The sequence below is a fragment of the Zonotrichia albicollis genome, chromosome 11 (genome assembly GCF_047830755.1).
Source record: "Zonotrichia albicollis isolate bZonAlb1 chromosome 11, bZonAlb1.hap1, whole genome shotgun sequence".
NCBI lineage: Eukaryota > Metazoa > Chordata > Aves > Passeriformes > Passerellidae > Zonotrichia > Zonotrichia albicollis.
This window is the reverse complement of record NC_133829.1, coordinates 16,897,445-16,916,967: the sequence shown is the minus strand read 5'-3', so window position 1 is coordinate 16,916,967 and position 19,523 is coordinate 16,897,445. Positions and strand designations below refer to the sequence as shown.

Sequence of the window (19,523 nt, the reverse complement as noted above, 5' to 3'; positions counted from 1 at the left end):
GGAGAGAGCAGGATCCCAACTCACTGAAGCTGTCCCCGAACGCCCTCCGGTGGCACCTGTGACACAGCTCCGCCGGTGGCACCGGGGAGCGCCGGGCGGTACCGCTCACGGGGCACTTTGTGCAGGGAGAGATATTTGGGGAGGGGGATCTGTCGTAGACTAACCCCCCTGTAGGGCATCCCGCATCCCCCAGAGCCCCGGGAGCGCTGGGAGCCGCAGAACCGGCCAAACCAAACCCGGCTCCCTCCGGGGCTTTTGGGGCTGGAAGGTGAATTCTGCAGCCTGCAATGAGCCTGGAGCTGTCGCGCTGGCTTTACTCTGCTGCTCGCAGCCACCGCCTGCGCTGTCTCGTACATCCCGGCAGGATCGCTTCCCTTTCCCTGCCCGCCCTCGCATCCCGCCCTCGGACGCTCCGAGCTCCGCAAGGAGCCCATCCAACCAGGCAGAGATGCAGAGCGGCGGGGCAGGCGATTTTCCATCCTTCACTCCGCCGGGATTTCACTCTCAGTTCCTCCTTTGTTGCATTCTTGTCCCCTTTCCTTTATTTTCTGCTTCCCTGCCCATCTCAGCCGGCTGAAGGGCCCCCTCTCCTGGAGATGGAGATGATGGAGATAAATGGAGATGGAGATGGAGATGATGGAGATGGAGATGTCTATCCCAGCCTCGCTGGTTCGCCCGCGAACCTATCCTTCCCTTCCAGCCAGGGCATCACCCACCCTCAAACCCAGACCCTTCCAGGGAAAAATTCCAGCCAGGACTGGAATCCCAAAGGGCTCCAAAGGGGACTGAGCCCATCCGAGGTGGCCCCAGCCTCGGGGGAGAGGAGGAGCTTTGTGGGCTCCATCCACTGTCTGCGCCTGGAACCTAGGCTGTGGAGGAGCCAGGTGGGACCAGCACCCGGCTGGGATCCCTGTGGCCACCACAGTGGTGGCATCTCCTGTGTGGAGGAACCAGGAGGGACCTGCAGCACCCTCCATGTCCCCTTGCACGGAGCAGCCTCAGCCCAATCCCCGCACCAGCCCTGGGGATGCTGAGGCTCTTGGGGCTTGTGGGGCAGGATGAGGATTTTTTGTGGAATTCCCGTTCCCAGCCACCCCAAAGAGGCCGAGACCGTGCAGGCAGAGCTGGGTGCGTGCAGGGCAGGGCAGAACCGGGTGGGTGCAGAGCAGAACCGGGTGGGTGCAGGGCAGAACCGGGGCGGAGTGCGTGGCTCGGTGACCGCGGGTGCATTTCTGGTGCACTTTCAGCTGCTTTCAGTTCCTCCCAGAAGGAGCCTGGGAGAGGATGGAGCCCCTTCCACATCTCCCTGAGGCCAGAGGAACATTCCAGACGCCGGGGGGATCTCGGGGCTCACCCCAGTAATGCATCCCTGGATCTTTCCTGCTCGCTGTTGGAGCAAGGATGTGCTTCCCAAAGATGGGCTGGGTTTGGCACCCCGCTCCCGTGGCTGCTGCGACCTCCCTGGTGCTGCACCCCGACTTTCCCTGTCCCCTGCGGTCCCTTTGTCCCCATGGAATCAGGGAATGGGTTGGGTTGGAAGGTGCCTTAAAGATCACATATTCATTCTATTAATTTATTCTATATTATGATGTCATATCATGTCGTTATATGACATTACATTATGCTATGCTCTCTGGTATGTTTATGTGATGTCATGCTATTTATTATTAGTTATTTAAGCTATTTTATTGCATTATTGTTAGTATTAATAACAATAATTCTACATATAATATCTCCTAGGACTACAGATTCAGGGAATGGGCTAGGTTGGAAGGGACCTTAAAGATATTTTTATATATTATATTATATTATATTATATTATATTATATTATATTATATTATATTATATTATATTATATTATATTATATTATATTATATTACATTATATATTTTTAATTGCCATTTGACGATTTTAACTTTATTTATTGTAGACTTTATAACGCTTTTTTTTCTTTTACTGCCATTTTAGCATCATTTCAGTGCTACTTTGGGCCCATGTGAGCACACACTGGGCAGGAACCGCGGGGTCGGTCCCGGTCCCCGTGCTGCTCCTGGTGCGGATCCCGTTCCGACTGCGGATCCCGGTGCCGGTGTCGTTCCAGTGCGGGTCCCTTTACCGGTCCCCATGCGGGCGCCGGTGGCAGTCCCGCTCCCGGTGCAGTTCCCGTTCCCATTGCCGGTGCGGCTCCCGTTGCCGCTGCCTGTTCCATTCCCGGTCGCGGTGCGGCTCCCGCTCCCGTTTTTGTTCCCGGTCCCGCTCCCGTTCCCATTGCCGGTGCAGGTCCCACTACCCTATGCCGGTCCCGGTGGCTGTGGGGATGCGTTACCGGTGCGTGTCCCGGTGCTGCTGCCGCTGCCGCTCCCAGTGCGTGTCCCATCCGCGGTGCGGGTCCCGCTGTCCCTGCCGTTCCCGCTCTCGGTTCCTCTGTCCCCGCTGTCCCTCTGTCCCCTCTGTCGGTCTCTCTGTCCCCGCTGTCCCTGCTGTCCCTCTGTCCCCGCTGTCCCCGCTTTGTGGCGCTACCGGCGGTGACCGCCAGGTGGCGCCGCGCTCCTCCCGCTGCCCCCACCCCGCCGCCGGCGCGGTGCTCGCGGCGCATGCGCGCTGCGCTCGGGGCGCTCCGGTTCCGGGCGCCGCTCCCTCCGTCCCTCCTTCCTTCCCTCCCTCCCTCGGTCCGTCCCTCCGGCCCCGCCGCCCCGGGACCCCCCGCGCCCCGCCCGCCCCGCGCCCCCCGCGCACCCGCCGCGCTGGGCCCCGCCGCGCTCCGGCGGCGGCGGCGGCTCCGGCTTCCCCCGCCCCTTCCGCCCCCCCGCGCCCCCCCGCCGGCCCAGGCGAGCCCGGAGGCCCCGGCGGCGCCGCATGGAGCAGCCGGCGGCGGGCTGAGCCCCTGCCCGCACGGAGGTGAGTGACCGACGGCCGCGGGAACCGGCGGGGCGCGGACAATGGGCCGGGGGGGGGCGCGGGTCCGGCCCCGCCTGACCCCCGGTGACCCCGCACGGCCGCTCCCGCCCCGCCGCAGTCCCCGGGGACCCCGCGCCCCGTTCCCGTCCCGCACGGGCACAGAGAGCCGCCCCCGGCACGGCGAGGGATGCTGCGGGGCTCCGAGCCCGCCGGGGGTACCACCTCCCCCTGCCGCTGCATCCCCATCCCGTACAAAGGCCCGCGGGCTCAGCCCGGCTGCTCGGAGCGCTTGGCAGCTCCTTGTTGGGTTGAACGTTTTAAAATTTGGGGCTTTTTTTTTTGTTGTTATTTGTTTTTGTTGGGTTTTGGAGGGGTTTTTTTGTTGTTGTTGTTGTCTTTTATTTTTTTTAATTTTTTTTCGGGCAATAAGGCGGCGGCGGGTTATTTATAGCCGCGGCTGTTGCTCTTGGTTTAGCGAGAGCGAAACGGGTTGTGCCATCGGGCGGAAAAAAAAAAAAAGTCCCCCCCGAAAAATCAAAAAGTCCCCCCAAAAAAAAAATTATCAAAAAAAGGCGAATGGGAGGAGGAGGAGGATGATGGCAGCCTTCCTCCCGGGACAGGGGTTTGTTCCCGCTGGACCCAAGCAGGAGCACGGCCCCATCCTGGCGAGGAGAAGTCCCCGGAGGGATGCGGGAGATTTTGGGAGCATCCCCATCCTCCCTCGTGGGAGCCGTGGGGTTACCCCTGCAAAGGCAGGGAGTTTTTGGGAGTTTTGGGGCGTTTTGTGGAGTTTTGTGGGGTTTTGGGGTGCCTCTTTGTCCTTTGACAGCTGCCTGCCCCCAGCTTTTCGGTTTCGAGCAGACGTTTGCCAAAAAAACCCTTCCGTGCCCCGCTCCACGTCCTGTCCCCGTCCCCAGGTGACAGCACTTGGGAAGGGGACATTGGGGTGATTTCTGCTGGAAAGTCACCGTGGTGAGGTTTTTGTAGGGTAAAGGAGGACCAGGAAATCCTCTTTGCAATGTGGGGCTGGGAGCAGCTTCTCTGCAGGCCTCCACCACCTGTCCCACGGGTACCTCCAGCTCTCTGACCAACAGCATCCTCTCTTTCTCTTCTAAAAGAATTTCAAAACCCCTGAAAAAGAAGCTCCTTCCCCCTTTTTTTTGCAGGCCAGGGCTGGTTTGGGGGAGCAGCTCCGAAACGCTGCGAGCTCTCAGGCGAGATGAAGGAGGAACATTTTTCTTTCGATTAGAGTAATCGTAGGTGTTCGTTGTAATAACAGCAGATAACATCTCTCAGAGGCAGGGAGGATGTTGTCTGGTTTGGGGTGGCTTTGGGATTTTTTTTTTTTTTTTTTGCTTGTTTTTTGAAGTTTAAAGGACTTCATTGGGAGGTGGGTGCACGGGAAGGGGTGGGTGTGGGTGATGCCCACACACCTGTTCCCGTTGGGAATGAGGCTTCTGTGCCATCAAACTTCATTTCAACAGAGCCATCCTGGTGCTGGGCAGGTGCTGCCCCTTCTCCTGCTTGTGTTTGAAGCTGAGCTGCAGCATCCTTCACCTGCCCACCCCGTGGTGATGGTGGAGCTCCCAAACTCCTCTCCCAACCTGCCCGTGGGTCTGGCACGACTGGGTTTTATTTTGATTAATGAGAGGAACGCTGTCCCCAGCTCATTCCCCAGTGCCCTTTGGATTCTCAGAGGTGTTGGCTGTACCTGCCCTGCCCGGCTCCTGGCTGCCAGGCTGGCCTTCCCATTGGGAAATGAAGGATGGACCTGGGGGATGAGATATCCATCCTGGGGGATGAGATCCATCCCTGGGGCTCCTGCATCCAGGATGCTGCGCTGAGCAAACAAGGGAGCTGGGTTTTGGTTCACCTGAGCACATCCTGAGCTTGCAAAGGAACAAACCCTGGCCTGGCAGGGCTGGGAAGAGCCAAACCCAGCACTGGGCTCTGCCCAATCAGCCCGGCTGCTCCCTGGCTAATTTTTTTTAATGATTATTAATTTCTTTCATGTGCTGCTGCACATCCTGCTGGAGCAGAGCGAGCAGGGGCGATGCCCGTGGTTTCCCGGCAGGCACAGGATGCTGCTTTGAAGCTGTGCATCCCCTCGGGCAGCATCTCCAGGTCCTTCTCCCAGCCCAGCATCCCGAGGGATGCGCAGGGCGGGCTCGGGGACGGGGCTGGCCCGGGTGACACCGCTGGCTGTCACACGGGGCCTTCAGGGGCTGCTTTGGCGGCTGCCCCGTGTGGTTTCCTCCTCCTCCTCTTCCTCGGAAAGTCTCGGCTTTGAGGCAGAAATGAGGTGACGATTAAAAAGAGGCTCAGAGGAGGAAGGCCTGTGTTGGGCTGAGGGGCAGCCCCTGGTGTTGGAACCACCTCCCTCTTTAAAAGTGAAAGGCGGATTTATTGTGTGTGATTATAACAATGCCACAGTCCTGTGCCATGAATATCCACGATCTGGGAAGATAAAAAAGCCTGGGCTGGCTGCAGCGTGTTCTTGGTGGGGTTTGCTCAAGCAGTTTCCTCTTTAGCAGGGAAAAAAAATTCTCCTTATGAAGGCAGGCTATGAATTTTGTATCCTTGCTGCATTTATCAAATATAAATGCTGGTGACATCCGTGAGCTGAAAGCCCAAACAAGCGGCCTTTGGGACTGGCAGGATTCAGCTCCTGCACGGAGTGGAAAACCTTTGTGGGGTGAACCTTTGGGCATCCCTTGCACTGGCTCCAGGGTTTTCCAGCTGGTGGAAAGCTCCATCCTGCTGCTTTTGGGCTGTTTGGAAGCAAGGCCTGGCTGGTGGGAAGCGCTGACTCAGGGCTTTGGGCTGGAGTTCTCCTTGAGCAACAGCCTGTGCTCGCTGTCCCACGGGAGCCTGCATGGGGAACAGGGCTGAGAGCCCCAGCCATGGGAAACTCCCTCCTCAAACCTCCCTCCAGGCTTCAGCTGCATCCCTCCACAGCCTGGAGAGCGGGGTTTATTCCCTGCATTTCTGGTGCTGCCTTTCAGACCGGTGGGATCCAGACCCCTTGGGTGAAATCTTTGTTCCGTGCCAGGTGTAAATCCAAAATTTAAGCAGAAATCAGCTTGGAGCAGCTGGGGGTTGGAGCTGGGAACGTTCTGGGTTTGCAGTTGTGGGTCCCAGCTGGTGCTCCCCAGCCCAGAATTGCCGTGCTCTGCCCTCCCCTGGATCCTGGCACTCCTGGCAGTGTCCCCAAGGTGCCACCAGGCTGGGTTTGGGTGCCATCTCCAGCTTTCCCCGGGCTGGCTGGCAGAGAAACCCCCGCAGCACTGTGGAGATGGAGTCCCTCAGGTGCCCAGGCTCTGTTTTTGGGGTGAACACCCCAGCATTGATTTCTGCCAAAAGCAGAGAGCCGTTTGCCGTGTCCCCACGCTGGGGAAGGTGACGGAGGTGCAGGGGGGAGCGTGACGCCTTTTCCGGAAGGCTGCGGGCACGTGGTGGAAACAGGGCCACGTTCTCACCGAGCTCTTCCTCCCGCAGCTCTGCCCCTTATCTCCTTCCTCCTCCTTGCCCCTCGTTTCACTTCCTCCTTCCCAAAATACTCCCAGCCCTGCCTGACGCCACGGCAGCGCTGCCGGCGGTGACCCCAGGGGAGGGGATGGATTCAGCAATTTTTGGGTGGGGTTTTGGGGTTGCTCTGTGTGTGTCCCCCCTTGTGCCCCCCAGCCTGGCACGACCCCGGTGCCCCAGCCCAAGAAAGCCTGGTTTGATTGTGGGGCCGGTGACTTCATCCCGTGCCGGGGGCTGGAGCGGCAGGAATAAAGCCGGGTTTGTTCCCCTCCCTCCCACACAGCCATCCCAGAGCACAGCACCCCCGGGCAGCACATCCCCCTGGGCTCCAGGAGCTGCACGTTCCACTGTCCCAGTGGTTTTCATGCTGCAGGGAGCAGTTTTTGGTTTATTTCTTTTGGATCCCAGGCCTGGGAAGCTCTCAGGGCTGGATGTTTCCATGTGTGGGTCACCAGGGAGAGCAGGGCTCTGGCTGTGTAGCCTGGGAGAAGAGTGGGATGGACTTCTGGAGGTCATCTCTGTTCCCTTCCCTTCTCTGGGCATCTCCACGCTGTGCTGGACTTTTCATTGGTGCAGATGCTGCACTCAGAACCTCAGTTCTTCAGAAGCTGGATCCGTGCAAATGCCTCCTAATCCGGGTGAGCAGCTGCTCCCACCCCAACTGCAGGGGCTGAGCGGGCCTGGAGCTCCCACTTCCACCTCAGTTTGGGGATATTTTGGATGCAGGACCTGTTCTTGGAGGGAGCAGAGATGCTCACCTGGCCTGAGAGCATCCTTTGGGGGTGCTGCATCCCCCTCTCACCTCATTCGTGCCGTGCTGTGCCTCGTTCCTGCCGTGCCCCGTTCTCAGCCATCCTTTCCCCCCGTGCAGGTCTCATGGTACCAAGTGAGGTGTCCCCCCTGTGAGAGTCGCTCCCCCAACCTCCTGAGAAGATGTCAGGGATGCAGGTAAGCTCTGGGTGAGGAGAGGAGGGCATGGAGCCACCCTCCATGAGGCTGGCACGTCCATCTATGGAGCCATCCAGCGCTCAGGAGGGACGCAGGGACACTTGGTTCAAACAGACCCCCTTTGGGTTCCTGTCTGTGAGGGGGGTCCCTGAGGGTGCCAGGGGTGGGTGGCACGCTCGGGCAGGGCTCTGATGGCACCCCCTGCTCCTGCCAGGCCGTGTGGCCATCTGGTACAGAATGTATCGCCAAGTACAACTTCCACGGTACCGCCGAGCAGGACCTGCCCTTCAGCAAAGGAGACGTCCTCACCATCGTGGCTGTCACCAAGGTGAGCTGTCCCCTTTCCCTGTCCCTGCACGCCCTGGCACGTGCTAGTGGCAGCCCCTGGTCCTGCCAGTCCCGCTGGCTGGCTGTGAATCTGGCCAGGAGCTTGGTTAATTAATCCATGGCCTCGTTAGTTAAGGTTTCTCCAAAAGGCGAGTGCCTCCTGGGAGGTGGAGGAGGGATGGGAGAGGCAGCGGTGCTGGGCTCCTCTCCTGGGAAGGAAAAGAAGGGCTCTGGGTTTGGGGGGCTCTGGGATCACAGTGAGCCCTGTGGGGCCACCAGCACTGGGGTTTGGTGGTCCCAGCACCGACCCCAGTGCCCTGCTCATCCCATCCTGCCTGCAGCCAGCAAGGGGAACCCTCAGAGGGCTCCTCAGGTGGGATGCAGGGACCACGGGCTCGTTGTGACGCCCTGCTGTGTCCCCACAGGATCCCAACTGGTACAAGGCGAAGAACAAGGTGGGCAGGGAGGGCATCATCCCTGCTAACTACGTGCAGAAGCGGGAAGGGGTCAAAGCTGGCATCAAGCTCAGCCTCATGCCGTGAGTACCCAGCCAGGGCTCTGGGGCTGCAGCATCCCTGTGGCAGAAGGGACATTCCTCACGGGGCACAGCGTGGATTTGGGATTGGGATTTGCTGCTGGGGAGAGCTCTGGGTGTTTTGGGAGCTGCCTGCATGGCTGGGAAGGTGATTCGATGGTTGGATTCTGTTTTAATTTTTTTTTTTTTTCCCAAGGCTGGGGTTAGGGTTAGGTTTACCTAGGTTTACCTAACCTAGGGTTAGGTTTATCTAACCTAGGGTTTGGTAAAGGCTGCTGGGAGGAAGAGGGAAGGTTGGAATGGGGTCTGTAGAGGAGGGATGGGTTTGATGTTCCTGCTGCATCCCAGAGCTGCCAGTGACTCCCAGGCTGGAGGAGGAACCTCCTGGGAGCGTGCAGAGGGACAGAGGGACAGAATCCCAGCAGGGGCCAGGAGGAGGGAGCAGGATGAGGGGATCAGGACACCATGGAGGGCGCTGTGTCACAGGGTGGGTGGGGACAGCCAGGAGCAGCACGGTGACAGCGAGGAGCACCGTCCCCTCGCAGGCAGGGCCAAAAGCTGCTGCACAGCCAAGCGCAGCCCCACAGGGGTGCAGGCAGCCCTCAGCCCGCCCCGCGTGGCCCTGCAGGTGGTTCCACGGGAAGATCACGCGGGAGCAGGCGGAGAGGCTGCTGTACCCCCCCGAGACGGGGCTGTTCCTGGTGCGGGAGAGCACCAACTACCCCGGGGACTACACGCTGTGCGTCAGCTGCGAGGGCAAGGTGGAGCACTACCGCATCATCTACTCCTCCAGCAAGCTCAGCATCGACGAGGAGGTCTACTTTGAGAACCTCATGCAGCTGGTGGAGGTGAGGCCGCCGCTGGAATGCCCTGTGGGGACATCAGAGCTTGTGGGGTTGCAGGGTTGGGGGGCGGTGGGTGCTCTTCCTTTCTGCTGGGGACAGAGGGAGGAGGAGGAGGGACGAGGCTCTCGGCCGCCACCAGGCGTGTCCGTGGCCTCGTGCTGCCACCTGGTGGGACCTCAGAGCCCGGCACCACCAACCCCGTGCCGAGGTGTCACCCGGGCCCTGCTGTGTCCCCCCAGCATTACACCACGGACGCAGACGGGCTCTGCACCCGCCTCATCAAACCCAAGCTGATGGAGGGCACGGTGGCAGCACAGGACGAGTTCTCCCGCAGTGAGTGGCTGTGGTGCCCCCTCCCCTGCCCCTGGGCACCCCCCAGCACCCCCTCACTCCCCCTTTTCCCCCTGTGCAGGTGGCTGGGCCCTCAACATGAAGGACCTCAAGTTGCTACAGATCATTGGCAAAGGGGAGTTCGGAGGTGAGCCCGCTGTCCCCAGCCCATGGTGGCCCTGAGTGGTGGGGGGGGCTCCTGTGGGGCCCCAGGAGGTTGGGATGCTTCCTGTGCCCGTCTCTCCTGGCCTGCAGACGTGATGCTGGGGGATTACCGGGGGAACAAAGTCGCCGTGAAGTGCATTAAAAACGACGCCACAGCGCAGGCCTTCCTGGCAGAGGCGTCCGTCATGACGTGAGTGTCACCCTCACTGGGGGACAGCGTGAGGGAGGGGGCACCTCTGGGCCTGCCAGCGCGGTGGGTGGCCCCTGACACCCCTGTTGTCCCCAAACCCCCGCCCTGAGCCCTGCTGTGCCACGCAGGCAGCTCCGACACAGCAACCTGGTGCAGCTGCTGGGGGTGATTGTGGAGGAGAAGAGTGGCCTTTACATCGTCACCGAGTACATGGCCAAGGTGAGACCCCCCCACACGGCCACCTGCCCTCCCCCTCTGTCCCCTTGTGTCCCCCACATCCCTGGGGCTTCATCCTGGCACGGCTGGGTCACGCCAGCTTGGGCTGCATCTTGCTGGGGACACAGGGGAGGCTGCTGGTGGCATGTCCCTTGTCCCACTGCTGGCTCACAGTGGGGGTGGCATCCACAGATCTGCCCCTTGTGGGAGGGACATCATCCTTGTGTCCTGCCCCTCGTTTGAAGGACATCTCCCCTGGGTCCTGTCCCATAAAGGAGGGACATCTGCTCTGATCCTGCTCCATGAGGGAGGGACATCTACCCTGAGTCCTGCCTCATCCTAAAGGGACATCTCCCTGAGTTCTGCCTCGTCCTAAAGGGACATCTCCCTGGGTTCTGCCCCATGAGGAAAGGACATCATCCCTGGGTCCTGCCCCATTCTAAAGGGACATCATCCCTGGGTCCTGCCCCATCCTAAAGGGACATCTCCCTGGGTTCTGCCCCATCCTACAGGGACATTTCCCTGGGTCCTGCCCCATGAGGAAAGGACATCATCCCTGGATCCTGCCCCATCCTAAAGGGACATCTCCCCTGGTCCTGCCCCATGAGGGAGAGACATCTGCCCTGATCCTGCCCCATCCTAAAGGGATGTCATCCCTGGGTTCTTCTCCATCCTACAGGGACATCTCCCCTGGTCCTGCCCCATCCTAAAGGGACATTCTTCCTGGGTTCTGCCCCATGAGGGAAGGACATCTGCCCTGGATCTTGCCCCATCCTAAAGGGACGTCATCCCTGGGTGCTGCCCCATCCCAAAGGGACATCATCCCTGGGTCCTGCCCTATCTTAAAGGGACATCTCCCCTTGTCCTACCCCCAAGAGAGGTACAGCAGGTGTGCTGCTGGCCCTGCTCACCCCTCTCTCTCTGTCCACCCTGCCTCAGGGCAGCCTAGTAGATTACCTGCGGTCGCGCGGGCGGTCGGTGCTCGGGGCAGACTGTCTGCTCAAGTTCTCCCTGTAAGTACCAGACAAAGCCATGCCCACCCCCCTGACCCACCCCACCCGCGCTTCGGGGCCGCCCTGCCAACCCCCTTGTGCCCCCCGCTCCTGGCAGAGATGTCTGTGAAGCCATGGAGTACCTGGAAGCCAACAACTTCGTGCACCGGGACCTGGCGGCCAGGAACGTGCTGGTCTCGGAGGACAACATCGCCAAGGTCAGCGACTTCGGGCTCACCAAGGAAGCCTCCTCCACACAGGACACAGGCAAGCTGCCTGTCAAGTGGACAGCACCAGAAGCACTTAGAGAAAAGGTGGGTGAGCAGAGCAGAGGGGGGCATTGGGTGTGGTGGAAGCTGCAGGAAGGGGGAACGTTCCAGGCTGTCCCAGAGATGGTGCTTGGGTGCCACTTGGCGCTTTGTGACCCCCAAAGCAGCTGCCCTGAGGGTGGGGAAGGTCCCTTGCCACCCTTGGTCCTGTGATGTGTGCTGGGATAGCAGGCCAAACTCTGTCTCCACAAATGAAAAACTTTCCAGCAGGTAATTGGAAGGAAATAGTAAGTGCAGATTGAATTAAAGAAGTATAGTTGCATCATGAAGTCTGATTTTTAAAGGGAGTAACATCTTTAGCTAAAGATCCATCTTTTTTTGTACAATTAAATTTGACCCAATAGGTCATGTACATAGAACCAAGGATCTCTAATTCTTGAGGCTCAGAAGATGCCTTGGGAAGGTGAGGAGCCCACTCTTCCCATGCATCCAGAAATTATTTGGGGATGATCCCATAAATGTGCCTGATACAGCTTTTTGAGTATCTTTTGGGATTGGTCAAACATCCACTGGCACACCAACCAAACAGGTGGAAAATGGTTTCTTGGGGGCCACCTTGGACAAACATATGGGGTCTAAACCTGAAGCATTAGCTAAAAATTCACCCAGACATTTGTATTAGGTTGGCAAATCTGCACGGCTAAAAGCAAGCAAAGCAGAAAAGCAAACTTTAGATTGAGCTCCATATTTTTCTTAAAATATTATCCAACAAAAGAATTCTCCAACACCGGGGATTCCCACACCCAAAGTGCACAATCTTCTGTGGAGCTGCAGATCCCACACCCCTGCCTGAGCCTGCTTCTCTCCCTGCAGAAATTCTCCACCAAGTCGGACGTGTGGAGCTTCGGGATCCTCCTCTGGGAAATCTACTCCTTCGGGCGAGTGCCTTATCCGAGAATTGTGAGTGATGGGCGTCCCCAGGGTGCTCAGGGGGGAAGCTGAGCCCGGATTTTTGGGCAGAGCCCCTCCCTGACCCCCCGAATTCCCCACAGCCCCTGAAGGACGTGGTGCCCCGCGTGGAGAAGGGCTACAAGATGGATGCTCCGGACGGGTGTCCGGCCGTCGTCTACGAGGTGATGAAGAAGTGCTGGACGCTGGACCCCGGCCACCGGCCGTCCTTCCACCAGCTCCGTGAACAGCTAGTGCATATCAAAGAGAAGGAGCTCTACCTGTGAGGGGGGGCTCTGCCGCCCCACAGCCGCAGGGGACCCACGCTGGGGGTGACGGGGGGTGCTCAGCCCCCCTGCCCCACCACGGCACCAGGAGGGAGCCCCGGGGGCGCTCAGCCCCCCTCCAATTCCCCCCCGGTTGCTTCCAAACTTCCAAATCTGTCAGTTTTTATTTTTATTTTCCAGGTTTGGGTTTTTTGTTTTCATTTTTTTGTCTCCCACGCTGTTTGTTTTTTTATTTTAATTTTTGTGCGGTATTTTTTGTTATTTTCTTGGTTTTGGGGGGAGCGTTTATTGTTTTGGGTTTCTTTTGGTTTTTGTTTTTTTTTTGTCGTTGTTTTTTTATTATTTCGAGCAAGGGCCCAGCTGAGCGTTGGGCGTTTTACTAAAGTACGAATCTTATTTTTTAATGTAATTAAAAGAAGAAAAAAAAAAAAGGAAAAAAAAAAAAAGAAAGACAGAGAGAAGAAGGTTGTTCAAAGGAGAATAATAATAAATAAACCAATGAAACGGACACATGAAAAGGAAACCCCCAGCGACAGAAGTGATGGTTGAGGGGGAGACGCTGGACTCGCCGCCCGGTCGGGAGAGCGCGGCCGCGTCCCCGCCTGACGCTTTTTCTTTTTTTGGGTTGTTTTGCTTTAAACTCGTTGCAATGTTTGCATGCTGTCTCCAGAGGCCTTTTTTTCCAGTCCTGTCCAGTGCTTTATTCTCATGTAATGCTACCGACTGTGAGATTAAAAACTGTAATAAAAAAACCATTCCATACGGACGCGGCACACCCCGCCTCGGCCCCCCTCTGTTGCCAGCGGCTCCGGGGGAAAAAATGGGGGTGGACCCCCCATCTCCTCCCCAGATCAGTGAGGATGAGCAGGAATTGTCTCCATCCTGCCTGTGGGAGCTGGCTGTGACAGGGATGAAGTGATGCCAAAACTCCCCTTTACTTTTTACTTTCTGATGCTTTGGGGGAGCAGTTTGGAGCTGATTGCTGAACCTCGCTGCCTTCCCTGATTATCCCACCTGTGCAGGTGAGACCCCCGATGTCCCAGGCCCCGTCCCCAGAGCTGGAATTCCCGCGGGGAGCCGGGTGGAGGTGGCGTCTGGCAGGTTTGGAATAGTTCCGCTCCTCCGCAGGGAATTATTCAGCGTTAAACGCCGGCTGCCGGCTTGGCAGGAGCTCTCCGCCTGCTCCGGGCCGGCATCGAGACCGAGATTCCTCTTGGAGCGGGGTTAAAAGGGAAAAAATGGAGCGGTGGGACACGGCCACAGCTCAGGGATGTGGGATGGAGAGTGCAGAGGGGAGAGTTGCTGCTCACCCCGTCCCCTTCTCGGGGTGTCAGGTGGGGATGGGGATGATGGAGCTCCTCTGTGTGGGGTTTCCTCTCCCCTGGACTGACCCCCCTCCTCTTGTCCACATCCTGCCCCCGTTCCTGCCAGTGCTCCAGCAGGGCCCAGCCCGATAAGCAGCTTTACTTTTTGGGCTTATGAAGATTAAAGTCATTTACAGGCAAAGCCTGCAAGAAACGGCTTTGGGAATGGAGAGAAGTACCCAGAACCTTCACGTGATGGGAGACGGCAGGGAGGGCTCTGCTCCTCTCTCCTCCTGTCAAAAAAAAGGGGAGGAAACTCACCCCAAAATTATGGAGATCTTCGATTATTGGGATTTTTGATTTTCCTCCAAATGGCACCACACTTCCCATGTGATCTCAGGGGTGGTGTTTGGTGCCTCAGCAACCTCCGGGATGGAGCTGAAGGATGCTGAGAGATCTGCTGGAAGAAATTGTGTTCTTCACTACAAATGAGGGAATTTCACCCCGATTTGCCAAGGTCCTGCCCCTCTTGCCGCCACCGTGCCTCAGTTTCCCCACACAGAGTCTCTCTGGGTCTCTCTCACTCTGAGCCTGCAGCTGCTCATCCTGGATCCCCCCAGGGATTCATCCCAGGGGATTTTGGGGCTCTGTCCATCAGCAGCAGCGTGGGGACAGGCTGGGTGACGCCCCGAGTGCTGGCTCACCTCACGCCACGTCCCCTTCCTCCCGCTCCTCCTCCTCCTCCCTCGGGCACCGGGATGGGCACAGGGCCCGGCTGTGTCAGCTCCATCCTGCCTCAAATTCCCGTGTGAATCATCCTCCTGCAGGGCGTTATTCCCATGGCACCTCTCCCTGCTGTGCCAGGAGGGAACGCGGCACAGGGAACAGGAACACGGGCTTTAAAAATCCCTGGAAAATCCAGCAGGAAAATCTCTCCGCTCAGTGGGATCCCAGCTTGGCATCCCAGCTGGATAGGGCTGGGGAGAGCTGGGCTTTGTTTGAAAGGGCCATCTGCAAACTCACTCATCCTTTGCTTTTCCATCCCGACCCATCACCTGCACCCCACATGGACTCCTGAGCCAAATCATCCTTTCCTGGCTCCCCCTTTCCCTGCAGATCCTATCTCTTCACCATTAGGAGATATATGATTTTTATATACACATTAGGGCTCCTTCCACGAGTTTTGGTCCTAAACACCCAAAAATCCCCCCAAAGGACCCAATTCCAGCTGCAGAGAGCCTTCCTCATCCTAAACACCCAAAAATCCTTCAAAGGATCCCAATTCCAGCTGCAGAGAGCCTTCCTCACCCTAAACACCCAAAAATCCTTCAAAGGATCCCAATTCCAGCTGCAGAGAGCCTTCCTCACCCTAAACACCCCAAAATCCCCTCAAAGGACCCAAATTCCTCACCCTAAACACCCAAAAATCCCTCCAAGGGATCCCAATTCCAGCTGCAGAGAGCCTTCCTCCCACTAAACACCCCAAAATCCCCTCAAAGGACCCAAATTCCTCACCCTAAACACCCCAAATCCCTCCACAGCACCCCAATTCCAGCGGGCTCCTCATTCCCCCGGGTGTCAAATCCTCCATCCCGAGCAGAGGGGTGCAATGAGCCCCCCACAACCGCTCTCTCATTGCTGCTTGGGGCTAATTAGCAGCTCTAATTAGGGCCCTTCCTCTCCATCCCCGGAGCACGGCCTTCCCATCCCCTGGCATCCCTCCTCCCCCTCCGCGATCGACTTTATCACCAGGACTATTTTTAGCGCCACGTACAAAGCCATTCCCATCACCGTTCCGTGCCGTTCACCTCTCCCCCTTTCTCTCTCTCTTTCTCGCTCTATTTTTTTTTGTGGCTTTTTTAAATTTTTTTTTTTTTTCTCTTCTGGGCACTCCAGGAATGAAGGCAAGGCTGGAAGATCCCCCGTGGGAATGGTGCGTGTGTGTGTGTGTGTGTGTGCGAGCGCCTTTGCTCGGGGCTCGCTCTCCACCGGCGGCGCGGAGCAGCACATGCTCTCCCCATGTGCCTGTTTACATGCTCTGTATGTCTGTCCGGCCGCATTTGTGTCACGGCTCGGCTGCAGACACCGCCCTGGGAGCCCCCCCCAGCGCCTCCCTCCTCTTCCTCACCTCGCACAGCCCTCCTCCTCCTCCTCCTCCTCCTGCCGGCGGGAATTGCAGCCGCTGCTCTGCCGATGGGAGATGCTTCCCCTTCTCCTCTACCAGAGCACTCGGGGTACCCCAAAAACTCCTCTGTGCCCTTCTGTGTGTCCCGTGGGACAGAACCGTTCCCACCCCAAACCCCCATCCCTTGGGATCAATGTTCTGGATGACGGGAACATTCCCATCCTAAATTCCCCATCCCTTGGGACCAGGAGCTCTGCGTCCTGTGTGACAAATCCCACCCCAATTCCAGTCCTTCAGGATGGATGTTCTGGATGACAGGACCATTCCCACCTCCAAATCCCCATCCCTGGGGACCAGGGCTCTTTGTCCTCTATAAACATTCCCACCCCAAATCCCCATCCCTGGGGATGGTGGCTCTTTGTCTATGACCATTCCCACCCCAAACCCCCATCCTTGGGGACAGGGGCTCTGTGTCCTGTGTGACCATTCCTATCCCAATCCCCCAACCCTGGGGATGGATGTTCTGGATGACAGGACCATTCCCACTCCAAATCCCCATCCCTGGGGACCAGGGCTCTTTGTCCTCTATAAACATTCCCACCCCAAATCCCCATTCATTGGGATGGATGTTCTGGATGACAAGAACATTTCCATCCCAATCCAAATCCTTCAGGATGGATGTTCTGGATGACAGGACCATTCCCACCTCCAAATCCCCATCCCTGGGGACAGGGGCTCTGTGTCCTCTGTGACCAATCCCCATCCCTTGGGACCAGAGCTCTTTGTCCTCTATGGTCATTCCCACCCCAAATCTCCATCCCTGGAGATGGATGTTCTGGATGACAAGAACATTTCCATCCCAATCCAAATCCTTCAGGATGGATGTTCTGGATGACAGCAACATTCCTACTCCAAATCCCCATTTCTTGGGATGGTGGCTCTTTGTCTATGACCATTCCCACCCCAAATCCCTGTCCCTCAGGATGGATGTTCTGGATGACAGGGCCATTCCCATCCCAATCCAAATCCTTCAGGATGGATATTCTGGATGACAAGACCATTCCCACCCCAATCCCCATCCCTTGGGAGCAGGGCTCTTTGTCCTCTATGACTATTCCCACCCCAAATCTCCATTCCTGGGGATGGTGGCTCTTTGTCTATGACCATCCCCACCCCAAAACCCCCATCCCTTGGGATGGATGAAATGACAGGGCCATTCCCACCCCAAAACCCCCGATGGTGACTCTGGGCAGCCCCGTGCTCAGTGACACAAAGATGAGAACAGGGAATTCTGAGGGAATTGGGGGGACACCCCAGCAGCATCCCCACTCCTGGCTTCCCTTCCCAGCAGTACTCAGGGGCTCCCATGGGCTCTCCCAGGGCAAGGACGATTTTTTCATCCTGTGGAGATGATGTCAGATTTTGGGAACTCAGAGGCTTGGTTCTATAGCAGTGGGGAGGCTTTCCATGGGAATGCCTCCCTAGGACAGGGAAATCTTTGGTTTCACTTCCATGACAAGCTGAGCTGCAGTCCCTCTTCCTCATCCAAGGCAAATTCCAGCTTTATGGACTTGGGTAAATGCCAGAAATAATTTCATCTGGTAATTTACCACACTTTTATCCTAAAGTTTCTTTATTCCCTCTGTCAGTGACATGGAGCACTTTGATCCCCCTAAAGGATCTCCAGTGGGGATCCCACGGAAGGAATGTTTTTCTCAAGACCTTCAGGATATTTTCCCCCAAACTCCTGCGAGCTGGTGGTCCCTAACAGCAGCAGGACTCTGGATTGATGTCCCCGGGGTGTCCCTGTCCCCATCCCAGGTGGCAGAGCGAAGGTGACCCTGCCCTGCGCCCGGGGTCAGAGCCGAGCGCGGCGGCTCCTGAGGCGGCAGTGCCTGTCCCCATCAGCAGGAGTGACATTCAGCTGCCAAGTGCCGGCGTAACATCCCCGGCAGCAGCAGCAGCAGCATCAGTGGGCTGCCTGCTTGCTTTGGAAACGCCTTCTCATCTCCCTCCCGTGGTGGCTCCGGCACGCACACACGCAGCTTTCCAGGATTCCCTCACCTACTCCTGTGGGGTCTCCAAAGGTTAAAAACGCTTGTGTTCCCTGCACTTCAGGCCAACAAGGATCAGGCCTTCTGATGGCCCTATTGCCATGGCCAGGCAGGTTGAGGTCACCAAGCCTTCCTCTCTACAACCCACTGAACCAGCCACTCCTGGGCCATTCGTAGACCTCTGGAGCATCCTCTGGAGCCCGGGCTGTGGTAACTGCGCCTTTGGAGCCAGTTACCTGGAAAGAAGAGCTGGAATGATCCCTCTCGGCATGGCAGAGGGAGCTGCTTGCTTCCAATTTAAATCAGGTGTCAACGCTGAGAGAGGATCCTCTTAACTTCCACCGTCTTGTCTGCGGCTGCGGCGGGGGGACGTCTCATCTCGCTGCCGTCTAATCCGTGGAGATGTGTGATATAGCATAAGCTAATATAATGGGTCATGCAAGGATTTACATCTCATTACGGCAGGTTAGAGTCCTGGCAGGAAGGATGACTCATCCTCACTTGAATATATTTCAGGGATGAGGAACGGTTCAGCCGCCCGAGGAAAGGCGAATGGGGAAATCAACCACCTCGGAGCATCATTTCCCAGCTCGCTGCACCCTCTGATTGTCCCCCCGGCTCTGCCTCCAGGTGGGCCACCGGCCTCTCCAGGAAAAGCTGAGGGGATGGGAGAGCTGCAGAACCTCTTTGGAGGTCTCTGCCTTTCCCTCCATCCCTGTAAAACCCGGGCTGAGCGAGCATCCCCGCCACGAGGGGCAGGATCCGAGGCGCTGCCCGGCTTGTTTTCACCTCCTTGCCTTGGCCCGGCGGTTCTGCTCATCAGGAGCTGTTTGCTCTTAGCTCCTCAGACACGGAGGCTCCGTGGGAGCTGACCCATCTAACCCAGCTGGAAAAAATCGGTCCTGACTTCCAGTCTCTTATTGTTAATGGATGCTCGCAGCGAAATCCAGAGTGAGTGGAGCTCGCAGGACCAGCCACAGCTGAAATCTGCTCTGAGCCCACACGAGGCTCGGGCCAGCACCCAGGGACACAACCAGGGGTGCTGGTCCTTCTCTTTCCAGCCAGACTGACGGCCAGAATGTGACCACGCTGCTGGCAACGGGACATCTGGGGGCTCCCAGCCTGTTTCTCAGCAAGGCTGTGCCAGCTCATTGTGGGTTAAAATTAATTCTCCATGGGTTCTCCATGGGAAAGCGCTTAGGAGAGAGAGCCTGCGGATGAGTGTGAAAAGCAAAAATCATCACTTCAAAAAGCTGTTGAGGCTCCTGAGCTGCCAGCTCGGGGTGAGCAGCAGGAGCAGGGGCACCTGCGTGCTGGGGGATGCTGAGGGGGACACTGGGGTTGTGCCAAACAGAGGGACCTCCCTTGTCCCAGCATCGGTTTGCACATTTGGGTGGACTCCAGGGAACTGCTGGCATCAATCAGGGGGCTCTGCTCTGCCAGGAGAGCCCTCACCAGGACAAATCCCCCGTTGTCACCTCCACGAGCGTGTCCCAATCCCTAAGAGCAGCGCACTGCCAAGCTGCTGGCCAGATTATTACCCTAGAAAAATGCATTATT

The 19,523-nt window shown here is 57.6% G+C and overlaps 1 protein-coding gene across 2 annotated transcripts; it reads left to right on the top strand.

Moving 5' to 3' along the window:
- Window positions 1–2,596: 2,596 nt before the first annotated feature.
- On the top strand, window positions 2,597–12,930 carry CSK (C-terminal Src kinase). Of its 2 annotated transcripts, none has more exons than XM_074549578.1 (13): window positions 2,597–2,900; window positions 7,300–7,376; window positions 7,591–7,704; window positions 8,129–8,241; window positions 8,867–9,086; window positions 9,323–9,416; window positions 9,496–9,561; window positions 9,669–9,768; window positions 9,897–9,987; window positions 10,924–10,997; window positions 11,095–11,290; window positions 12,119–12,205; window positions 12,298–12,930. In XM_074549578.1, exons 2-13 carry the CDS (start codon window positions 7,362–7,364, stop codon window positions 12,478–12,480), a joined length of 1,353 nt encoding a protein of 450 aa, XP_074405679.1. In that variant the 5' UTR covers window positions 2,597–2,900; window positions 7,300–7,361; the 3' UTR covers window positions 12,481–12,930. The 2 variants fall into 2 exon arrangements, with proteins under 2 accessions (XP_074405679.1, XP_074405680.1); XM_074549579.1 differs by lacking the exon at window positions 2,597–2,900 and adding an exon at window positions 6,999–7,066.
- Window positions 12,931–19,523: the final 6,593 nt, after the last annotated feature.